The sequence below is a fragment of the Protomyctophum parallelum genome (assembly GCF_964188405.1).
Source record: "Protomyctophum parallelum genome assembly, chromosome: 5".
Taxonomy (NCBI): domain Eukaryota; kingdom Metazoa; phylum Chordata; class Actinopteri; order Myctophiformes; family Myctophidae; genus Protomyctophum; species Protomyctophum parallelum.
In genome coordinates, this window is record NC_139702.1 from 25373538 (window position 1) to 25386037 (window position 12500).

A 12500-nucleotide genomic window follows, 5' to 3' on the forward strand; every position below is an offset into this window, starting at 1 on the left:
AAAATGTGTGCACTATCAGAGTTATATACGCTTCCTTTCTAGATGCGCCGCAGCTGCGACAGCAGAGCTATAACGACGCCGCATATAGCTCAAAGACCCCCGATGCTCTGAGGGCAGTGATTCAGTGAGTCCCCCCCCCCCCGGGGGTTGGTGGTGTTTGACTAGACTATAGCACTCTCTCACACATTACTTCATACTTCATACAGTAAACTGTACAAGAAAATGTGTTGAATCCTTTCTCCTGGGCCCAGGCTGACCCATGAGGGCCCAGGCTGACCCAGGAGGACCCAGGCTGGCCTGGGTGGACCTAAAGGAATGGGTGGACCTAAAGGAACGGCTGGCCTGAGTACTAGTGGACGAGGTATGGATGAAACGAGCAGCACGAGCCGTTTGGGCTGATTCCCTCAACATCTTTTCACCAAATGGAAGCTTATGTTTGTGTGGGTCACACACACACACTACTGCCTGTGTCTTTGTTATTGTTTTGAAAAGATTTAATGTGAATGTGCCTTTTTTGGGGGGTCTGGTTTCCGTTTAGGAGAGCTACAGTACATCTTGTGACAGTGGTGAACGTGTGTGTGAACGACGTGGTTTATTTTTTTTTACAGCTTTTTATTGTAACCATCATCTCAGCCACTGAGACTGGAGGGATCTTCTAAGAAGTGACCCTCTCACATCAGGTTCACACCACCACACTAGATGTGGTCCAGTCCTTCCATCTCCTCCACTCTTGGAGAATGGAGATCGTGGAGAAACTCACGTCGGAAAGCGGTGCATAGAATGAGCGAGGCGCCTGATCCCACAACATTTGCAGTTGGGTCCCGCGGGATCCCAATCTCGACGCAATCGGTGTGATAATTTCACACTGAAATATAAACTAAAAGGGGCATTTCTCTCCATGTTTATGAGTCTAGAAGTAATACTGTATACCTTACATTACTGCTGTGCATAACTGTAGTCCAGGGTTTTGAGAAGGTGTCGTGCCCATTTCCTGTTCACGATACACGATTCCTGTTCACGATCGCCCACATCTTTGTTTGATTGGCTCTGCAGCAGATGGATGGATTAATTAAGGGACCAAGCCCTTATACCAAGACCAAGCCCTCATAGCGCGCCACCGAGTGGCGCGCTATGAGCTTATAGATCTGCTATTTTTCAATAGCTAAAGCACGACATGATGCTAACACCAAAATGGGTGTCACGCCCAAAATGGGTTTTAAGCCACTGTACCTTCCAAGATAATGTACAAGTAATGTCAAATGGAATCGTGAGTTGAGTGAATTGTTACATGCCTATAAATAACATAATATATAATAATAAAATAATATTATAATAACCTTTAGCCCAGTATTAGCTCTCAGTAGTATGGCATTATATATATACCTGTGTGTGTGTGTGTGTTATATATATATATATATATATATATATATATATATATATACACCGGTCCACCTTCTGGACACCCATAGGACTAAGTATGCACACAGCCTAACTCCAGTTTTCGTGACGTTTCCAAGAAGCCATTGATTTCCCATTGGCTCTAATGTTGAACAGGATTGAAGCTCGACTTTAATTTGAATTGCGGTCGCAATATAAAGGTCATTTAAGGTCGAGGAGCGATTGACACGCCGCCTAGCCATTCATTTTCAATATTTACGGCGGGCGTGGTCCCGTGGTGAAATTGTCGCGCACGTTTCGTGCACACGTGCCCAGCCATGACTGACTAGACCTGGATACCTGTCCGTTGATCCAGCTCACATCACAATGCATTGTGAGCATAGATCAGCTTTTTTTTCTTATTTAACGTATTTGGAAGAAAATGTCGAATTTCTTTGAAACATATCACTAACATAAATGTTGTACAGGGGCGGGGGGGTCCCTGGTAGGGCATTCACTTCTAGTCATTTTTACTAGTTGCGTAGTTTACTAGTCGACTAGCTGTTTAACTACCTATTATCAACTAGTACCAGCAAGGTCGACTAGTGGATTTACTAGTAAACTAGTCGACTAGTTGCTTAATGCCCTAGCCCCTGGCAGGATATATTTTCATATGGGGCTCCGTGCCAAGGATATACACATTAATTTGGGGGTCCTCGACAAGAAAATGTTTGAGAAGCACTGCTGTAGATGATTTCACTTCAGTTAACATTCAAGCTCATTTAAAGTGGAATCTCATTCAAAATGAGAACTGTGAACTCTATGTGGACTCATATTTCATCTATATAATTTGCTACATATTCACAGCAGTCTGATCTAGTACAGCTGCCCCCCAGTGAGGGGTGATTTCATCTCTAAATGGAGAGAAAAAACGTCCTCCCGATCACATTGTACTCGCAGGCCAAATCTCAATTCATACTCCATCGCACAACATTGTTGCTTGCCGACAAGAACCGATCTGGTCAGAAGCGAAATGTACCACGGAGTAATAATTAAGGCTAATCGTCTCTGAAGGGAAATTACTTTTAGAATTTCGATGTCGGTTGTATTTGTGACGGATCACATGACTAAGCAGTTTGTTTTGTCACTAAATCTTAATGAGTTATGTTTTTTAATTTTTTCTATATAGATACTTTAGGTTGGAATTAAATCTAATATTTTTCAGCCCCCGAACGGCTCCAACGACATCACAAAGGTTACAGGTAGGAGACGAGATGTTCTGCATTTGTTTGTTTTTAAGCTATATGAGACGACAGTTGTCATATTATACTGATTGATGTACTCTCTCTGTAATATATACTATCCTGTAAAACGCAGAGTGGCCATGACTCTTTGCTAGTAGATGCTCCCCCCCCCCCCCCAGCGAGGTCCATTAGGTGTTTTGAACAACAACTTGAATCGCGTTGAATCGCGCATTGACACTTTTTTAAAAAATGTTTCCATGTATCTTATTTTGAATTGTTTTCTTCATTATTATATTTTCTGTGTATTTATTAATGCTTTTAAAATGTAATTCAAGCCAAAATTACTCTACCAAGTACATTTTCCTAAAGATGTTTCTGAGCTGATGTGAGCAGAACTCTGTTAATAACACTTTGGATACTATTATAACAGTGGTTCTCAAAGTGGGGTCCAGGGGGTCCCCATCTAACCCATTCTGACCTGAGATCAGATTCATACGAGGTTTCCACTGGACACACACTGGTCTGATTAACCCATTCTGACCTGAGATCAGATTCAAAAAATGTCAGTCGTTCTTCGATTTAAAAAAAAGCATAACATGATGCTAACACCAAAATGGGTTCCCGTTCAGAATGGGTTAAATAACTGGTATCTCTTGAGAGTGTACAAATGGACCTGTATGGGTTCATTTGGTTCAATTTGTACACTCAGAGTTGTGGGGGGGTCCCATAGGAAACCAGGGGGTCTTTATTCTGTACAATGAGAACGTTTGAGAACCCATTGCTGTATGGGAACATAATGGAGTTGGGGTCTATGGCACCCTGAAGAGGGAACAAATCAATTATAATGTCTTGTTTTCTAAATGTGTAGACTGTAGAACAGAAAAGCAATCTGTTGTCTCAACATAGCAGTAGTTCAGTCAGATAACTCACGGATAGATTTAACCAATAATTACAGGATGAGAATACAAGTGTGCATATAATAATGTTATCTTGGTGTTCAGCTCTGCTAAATTTTTCTCCCTGCTCGGCACAATTAAACGCCATCATTAAACATTAATAGCCCAGGAGATGGATATACAATAACAACCCCCCCCCCCATGGGGAACAGATTTAACAGAGCCCACCGGTGGTGCTGGGGTGGCGGTGGGAGCAAACATCACATAACAACCAGGAGCCATATGCAGAAGGAAGGCAGGAAGAAGCATGCAGTCTAGGTGAGCTTAATATACCCCGCCCAATTGGTCAGCTGACTGCCACATCAGCGAATGACATGTGGGTCTTGCACACACTGAATACACCCACATAGTAATGCAGCGTATTAACCCCTTGAGTATATGTCTGCGCCGTTGAGCACAGCATGAAACCCCTTGAGTATATCTGACTGAACTAACTCTGCAAGCTACGTATCATTTATTTTCTCAGCACTTTTAACATGTTAAAATGTTATAACAACGGCGTCACGTAATAGTCTGTGAGTCTGCCGTGATAAACGGCTGTCTAATCCTGTCACAATTATTACATAAATTACTGATTGCTAGTGTGTGAGATTGTAACAAGAATGTGATTTTCATCATTATTTTTCACATTGTTGCCCACTCTCTTTTAGCCACTTTAAATATCCCGGGCGTATGTTAGTTTTTTCAGAGCAAAATCTTGTTCGTGTCTGGAAGTGAAATTAGCAGATTTGCAGGCTCACAACGCATGTGTTGTTTCTGCCCGATAGCAACAATACGTTTGACATATATGAAGGTTTTGACAAAACCTAAAAGGAAATTTGGTATTCGTACGTTCCAGTGTTGAATGCCAACAAACTGGAGGTTATGCAATAACCGTGGTTATTTAAGCAACATAAGCGAGTAATTACGCTTTAGCGCCATGTTCCTTAAAATAACTCTGTTAAGTCATTAATCACAATTAGTTGTATGACAATTAATTGTCAACTAAAATGTAATTATTGTGTGACGGCCCTACCACCAGTAATGTGATCAGTTCAAAAACACTCGACACTCAATCATGACGAGAGAAAATGACAGCTTTGTTAAAGTTCTCCTGTGTGTAAAACCGCTTGGCATCACACAGCCCTCTTTATTCTGCAGAGCTAACGTTCATCAGTCGGACACAAAGCTCCTCTCATTGTTTATATTCACTTTAAATAACTTGCAGAGAAATTGTATTTTGTGTAATTTTCTTTTTTTTTGAGACACTATTAGATTATTTTTGTGTTTACTTACTTTCCATGTATTTTCTTTGTTGTGAAAAGGTAATAATAATCCTTGTGATATACAGGTAGATCTATTTTTGAATGGAGGTATTTTTCTTGTTTTACTTGAAACCATTGGTAAAGGGATCGGTGTCATTGGTTTGTAGATAGACACTACTGTACAGTCCACACCTTCAGCTCTGAGCCACGAGTGAACGAGTGTTTATGCTGAAACGCGTGACCCATTATATTCTGCCACTCCTTAGGTCTTTGTTGTTCATGTTATGATATTGTTTATTGTAGTTTTGCAGCCATGGCCATATATACTGATGGAGCAATATTATTAAACTCCAAGAGACCCCCCAGGAGTAGCAGAATTCAATAGGTCGCACATTCCGAGTTCCTGGTTTCATCTGGAGTCGTACTAAAACATACAAAAATTGATTCTTGCTGTTTTACCAAAATGTGTTGGTGTGAAAAACACAGGCAGTGTTCCAGGAGTGATGGGGAAACTATGGGGAGTCTGGTTTGCTTGTGTAAAGGAGAAGAAAAAAAATCTTTCTTTTTAACTTTTGTCTTCAGGTATATTTAGACTATGTAAAGAAGGGAAAGCAGAGATGTGTACAGTTTTAAAGTATTAAAAGCAGATGTATTTATTAACACAGTATAAAGTGTATATTATGTGGCATTAAAAGCAGTGGTGTAACAAGGAGTCTGTGTGCTGAAGTCTCTACTGTTGCTGTGTTGCATAATGGTAACCAGTAAGACGAGTGAGGGCGAGAAGCGACCTCGCCTGGGTGAGCGCTGGCACTTTGGAATGGGGGGGTCAAATAAACATATCTGCCTGGGTGACAGCAGACTGCTGGGCGAGCGCTGGCGCTTTGGAATGGGGGGGTCAAATAAACATATCTGCCTGGGTGACGGCAGACTGCTGGGCGAGCGCTGGCACTTTGGAATGGGGGTCAAATAAACATATCTGCCTGGGTGACAGCAGACTGCTGGGCGAGCGCTGACGCTTTGGAATGGGGGGGTCAAATAAACATATCTGCCTGGGTGACGGCAGACTGCTGGGCAAGCACTAGCGCTTTGGCATGGGGGGGTAACGATCTTACTTTCCGGGCCTGTTAAGAACTCCAGCTTTCGCCGGCTGCCGGGCGCGGCTGCACAAATAACTTTGGGGCAGGCCTGTCTACAGTTTAAATGGAGACATCGAAGAGGAAGGATGGATGGGGAAGGAATTCACATAATATTATGGAATGTCAGAACAGGTCAGCTCCATATATGGAGATGTAAGGGTTTGAGGTCAGTTGTAGAGTTGCTGGACAATATTGATGAAACTATCAAACTAAAGAACATTTCTTGCCTTTTAGTTCTACTGGATCTCGTCCCCACGTCCCTCCCTGACATTTTAGTCTAGTTTTGAAAATAAAATGACATACCATTTTTTTTAATTATGTAAAACAACATCTTTTCAAATGTGGTTGCATGGCCAAATAGGCTACATATTTAATGTGTGCTTGTAGGGTTCCTTCTTTTAACATGAACATGTGTGTGTGTGTGTGTGTGTGTGTGTGTGTGTGTGTGTGTGTGCGTGCGCACCCTAGGTGGGATGTCACCTCATAAGAAGATAAAACCACATGTGGCCAAGTACAACCCAGAAACATCTGTTTTGACCGAAGTCGCTCCCATGCAGATTCGGCGTAATGATCCTGCTGCCTGCGTTCTCAATGGAAAGATCGACGTTTCGGGTATCTTAACTGTTTAAAAAGCTGTACTGTATATTGTTATAGTACTCATTGCTATAGAGTGTTTGTTCAGTAACAGGAGTCTCCATGTCTCTCCCAGCTTTTTAATGAACTACAGAAACTGAAACTAAAACTGGGATACCAATTCCATCCAATCAGAATAGAGAACACAGTCAGGATACAGATTAAACTAGAACTGCACTCTGTCAAGTGCATACTTGCTTGTTGCACACTAGTAGGCCATAAATGGCCTACTAGTGCGCAAGCAGAGCGCGCAAGTACTTTTGACCACTACAAACGGTCAAATCTCAGTTTCTCTGTGAAGGAACGTTTGAAATGTTGAATTATTAGGTTTAACTATTTGCTACCTACCTACTTTATGCATGTACAAAAGTAGTATTATTAAGTATGGTACAAGTTTCTATCTATAAAAGAAATACAGTTTTATCGATTTAGAACTATTCTGGATGTCTTTTTAGTTTCTCAAAGAAAAATAAATAAAGGTATATAAACTGAAATAAAATATGTTATCACGTATACAGTATAATTATTTATTTATTGTAAATTGTTTTAAATTGATTTAATCTTGGACTATAGTGATATTAATACTAAATCATGATCAGAGTAATAGATGTCTCTAACATTTGTTAAAATATACATGAACTAAAATACTTCCGTAATCTGTCGTTTGATTTGTGATTAATTTTTTAAAGCCAAATCTGGACATGAAGGTCTTTATACTTTGTAAGTTTTGTAAGTTTGTAAGTTAAAACATATCGTCATTACGTCACCATCGAAAACCAATTACACTCTGGCATTGGGTCCTTTAATCCACATCTATATTATGACATTGAGAGCTAGTTATACCAGTGCCGGATGGATTAAAGGAACTGCCTCTATGTATATGTACAGTATATGTAATTTGTAAATTGATTAGCGGTATACTGTGGTTACTTTGCGCCGTATGCACCGGCCCAGCATTTTCGATGCGTATGCACCGTCCCAGCAAATGACGTAATGACTAGTTGTGCCTGATAAAACAAATGGTTTTCGATGGTGGTGACGTAATGACGATATGTTTTAGTGTCGGGAGGATTAAAGGTAATGCTCCTATGTATGTAATCTGGCACCACTGCCGTATCAGGCACAAGTAGTCATTACGTCATTTGCTGGGACGGTGCATACGCATCAAAAGTGCTGGGACGGTGCATACGCATCAAAAGTGCTGGGACGGTGCATACGCATCAAAAGTGCTGGGACGGTGCATACGGGCCCTGAGCGAATCTCGATCCTGATTGGCTGAAAGTTTGTCACCTACCTGCAAATGTATTTTCTGTTTATTAACATTCAACATTTTCTCAAGTACAACACTTGAATAAATGTTAGTTCTGTAATGTAATAGACACACTTCAACTCAGTTGGGCACATCACAGAGGCCACTAACATTCATTGTGCTGTTACTTCTTGTTTATCTAGGTGGCAACGTGGGTTATCCTTACAGGATCATGGCTCGTTCAATGGAATGCTACAGCCCTAAGACCAACCAGTGGACCGTGTGTGCCTCCATGCCAGTGGAACGCTACATGCATAGCGCGGTTGGCCGGTTGCGGTGGATGGAAATATCTACGTACTGGGAGGGCGGAACGACGAGGACAGGTAACGCTATGCTGCTCCACGAATGTCTGGGGAAAAGGTGTCCTCTTTTCACTGGCTCTTATCAGCGTGACATTGTCTGACAGAGGGGGTCTGTTTGTCTCTCTTCATGTGTAGGTACACCAAGGACATCGAACGCTACTGTGAAGAAACGAACATGTGGGAGACTGTGGGAAAGATGCTTTTTACGAGCTACAAACTCGTCTGTCTCTCTCTCAGGGTGAGGAAAGATCGTGCACCTGTGGTACCTTCACCCGTGGTTTTTTGAAGATGATGAAAACGAGAACTCTGGGTTTGGTTTTGATTCATACGATGAGGATGATTCTGAATCTAACAGATGGCGGGACTGGCAATAGAGTCCAGTAGAATGTGGGGGTGTCAAACCTCCCTGTGCCCTCCATAGAGGGAATCGTTGCTGTCGGGTGGAAACCTTGTATGTCCAAAACTATACCCTTTTTATTATCATTGAAAATAGCCAATCTACAAGCTTGTGGATCTGCTGTTTTCACTACTATTTTGTGACTCTTATAAGAAGGATATTTATTCTGCTCTTGCATTTATGACAGTCATTTTAGCAGATAGCTAGCATGATGAGTGCCCTTGTAAAATGAAGACCCAAGGAGACCGGAGTGTAGATAGGCCTTTTAGTTAAGGATCCAACATCGTATTTGTAAAACTGTGAACATAAAACATAATTATACAACAGGTCGTTTCGAGGAAGCTGATTGGTTGAAACGGCTTCTAGCCGTGGGTTAAACCAGCACCATTCACCACCTAATCAAAACAAAGAATTCAGCTGCTCTGTTCTCCCAGAGTGCTAGCACACTCGGTGGCTAGGCTAGCTAGTTTCTTGGGACATTGTGGTCTGTCATTAAAAAAATATTTGTTTTCAGCGATTTTCTTAGTTTTAAGGGTAACTGTTGTAGAATTGCAATATTACACTCGAGGGTGTGGTTTCATCACTTCAGTGATGCTTGCGGAACTCGACTTCGTCTCGTTCCTGACCGCATCACTGTCGTGGCAATAATCACGTTAACCCACACCCTCTCGTGTAATATTGATCAAGTGATCAAGTCCTGACTTACGTCCCAGTAGCTACCCTCGATCAGTCCCATTAGGGAAAAACCAGGGCCAAACAATCCGTTCCTCCTGGACTACTCTGCCGGGACTGGGATGTACCATTCTGGCGCATGGAAGGACTATAGGCTCTGTGTGTTGACTCCTGTCCAGGCCCCTCCTACGTCTCACCAGGTCCACTCCTGCTCTCATCAGGTCAGGTCAGGCCCTGTGCGTTGCACCAGACTCCCAGCACCAGGCACTTTATTCAGGAATGGTGGATTCTCAAGCCGCAACAGTTCCGCAGGCTCCACCTTGCCCTTGGTGGTGCCGCAGGCTCCGCTTGAGGCTTGAATGGCCCTCCTAAAGGCCTCACCGTGGGTTTGTTGGGCTTCTTCCTCACGGAAGACACAGGCCGGGGCGCCAACCCATACTGCTCCCGGGTGCCGTCTACTTTCCGGCTGCCACCCGTCTCTCCGGTGGTCAATAGTTTGCTCTCATACTGTTCATGTGCTGTCTGGAACACACACACACTGAGTTGGCTATGGCAAGATAAGAGAGCCTAAAAGCACAGTACACAAAAAAGGCAAAACACTAAATGCAATGTAACATTTCACCACTAGGTGTCATAGAAACTAAACCTGGGGCCAGAACAATATTCATTTATGGGAGTACATTTGTTTTAAATATAGAGATATAGAGGTTTCTGCACAACAGCAACAAAATACCGTTCTTGTATTAATTAGCCCTGTTTTCATTGGTACATGGTTCATGGACTATGGATGTAGCTAACGATTTCAATGTCAGTAGAGCGTATGCGCATGCTTAAAGTGAATGGCACATCGAGTGGCAAAGCAACAGGAAAAGTGAGTTTAACATTGTTTAATGTTGTTTAATGCAATCAGATAGGACTTTTCTGTTTGGATGTATTCGTCAAGGCCAGAAAGTCGTTTTTTGCCACTCGGTCATAAGGCATTCCTGCATAACTTCCGAGTTTGATGATGTCACGCGCATACCCTCTATAGGTTGTTATATTTACTATTGATTGATGTACATAATGTATGACCCTTACTGTGTAGGCTGGCTGACACTCCACATATATCAGCCTCTCTTTCACTGACAGTCTGAACATATACTGTATATGAAGAGAAGCCATTAGGATAATGAGCGAAGGATATCCTATATTAAAATTGCCTAGTGATTAAAACGCCTTTAATAGCTTTTTAGCTCGTTTTGGAGTTGCTAGTTTTTTTGAGTGGTGGTGGATGCAAGTTACACTACCTGTATGTAACAAGTTTGTGTTTCTTTTTGGCTGACGATTTATACCGCAAATGGTTACTATTTTTATTTATTTGCTGTACAAGCAAAAAGATAAACATATTTGTTCCATGTTTATCTCTAGTGTTTAATGTAACAAATTGAAAAAGTACATTTTAAGGATGGTTCATTCTAGGTTCAGTCCTTTAGTTATACTCTAAAGAGCACACAGCATTTTTTAGTTTTTTTATATATACTGTAGATATGTTAATATGGTGATTGTGCCTTACTTACAGTATGCCTATATATTTATCGTTCATATCTGTTCCGGTCAGCTATGGAAGACTACTACTTGTAATTATTTTTTATATTCTTTATTACTTATTTTCCCATTTTTGTTGCCTAATCCTGTTTCATGTCTACACCGCCAAATTCTCCATGACGATCAATAAAGACTGATCTACTAATTTCTTTATTATTATTATTTTTACCCGTGGTTCCTCATTCCTCTAACCTGTTTTATTATAGGGAATTAGGTGGACAATTTGGGGCAGCGGTGGTCGAACGGTTTGCGGAGCGGTCTTGATACCGGAAGGTCGCCAGTTCGAACCCCCGGACCGGCACGTTAAAATTACCACCACTGCAGTGCTCTTGAGCAAGGCATTGAACCCCTACCATGAAATGTTCTATGAGCAGGGTGTGGCTGTAAACAAGCATCTCGAGCTTAGTCCACTTCCCTGGGTAACAATGAACTTTGCTTTGCTTTGCTTTGACATTATTGTATCCATAACACTGATTGAAGACTCACCATGCATTCCAAATATGTTAGTCATGAATATAATTATTTGGTTGCTTTATAGCCATGTGTGAAATACATCCTACCAAAAATACATCCTACCTATTGGCACGACAGGTTGTGTCTCGGACTCGGTCTGGCGAATGGGAGACTGGGGTTCATTCCCCACTACGGGCGCGTTCGGAAACACCGCACCGGTCGCTCACACTCCTATTCGTTTGCATTGCACAGTGCGCTATTTCCGAACGCGCCCAATATGTTATGACAGTCTTGTATTGTATCAAGGCTTACTTTCTTAAATGCTTTTGAATTTATTTATTTATTTCCTATAATGTATTAAATAGTAACTGTTTTAAGTATTGAAATAATTTTGCATAATGTAAAAATAAATGTGCAAATGTAACAAAAAGAACACGATATTGAATTAACTCGCGACCCATGAAAATGGGTCGGTGACCGAAAAACGGGTCCGCGACCCATCGTTTATGAACGAGTGATGTGGTGGTTCCAGGAGCATCATCACACAAGTCCTCTGACTCCCCGATAGCGTATATTATAGCCTGCATCTTTAAACATGGAGGTTCGCTTGTGTGGCAACAACAACAGCAGCAGTGCAGGGTCTGCGGGTCAGAACCAGAACCGAGCAGCTCTGCAGAGCTGCAATGGCAGGAGGACGGCGGCCAACAAGAAGAACAGGAAAGGCAAACGAGGCAGGAGGAGAAGGAGAAGTAAAAAGAACAGGAGTAACGTCAAATCTCCACCTCCGTATCTCCCACCAGAGGTACCGCCGCCTGTTACACTGTAGATGTTGCCCTATCGAATTCTGTGACTTCTTGGAGGTCGATGTGTTACAAATTCAATTAACTGATGTTATTTCACCTGGAAAAACGTGGACATTGAATTTCCCGGATGTAAAATAGCATACAAAAGAACGCCATTAGCTTTTTCCTGACATGTATTTCAGTATGTTCGATTATTTATACAAAAACAAATTGAACGCAAAAAGACCTGTCCTTGTGTGGAGTCACATAGTTATATAGGTCACTAGTTCCGATGTAACGGGGCTGCAGCTAACGTTAGCTAACAGTCCTGTGATGCAGTCCCCATCACTTAACACATCCACATCACAATCCCAACAACCACATTAATTCTCTATGTAATGGATGAATTAC

At 41.9% G+C, this 12500-nt stretch overlaps 1 protein-coding gene across 1 annotated transcript in view; it reads left to right on the forward strand.

Moving 5' to 3' along the window:
- Window positions 1-11902: 11902 nt before the first annotated feature.
- Window positions 11903-12500, forward strand: part of gtpbp2b (GTP binding protein 2b) — a gene marked incomplete at both ends in the record, with an annotated part of 23279 nt that continues 22681 nt past the window's right edge. The window contains one exon of the mRNA XM_083764384.1: window positions 11903-12109. Within this exon, the coding sequence (XP_083620510.1) occupies window positions 11903-12109 (207 nt within the window). The remainder of the gene's footprint in view (window positions 12110-12500) is intronic.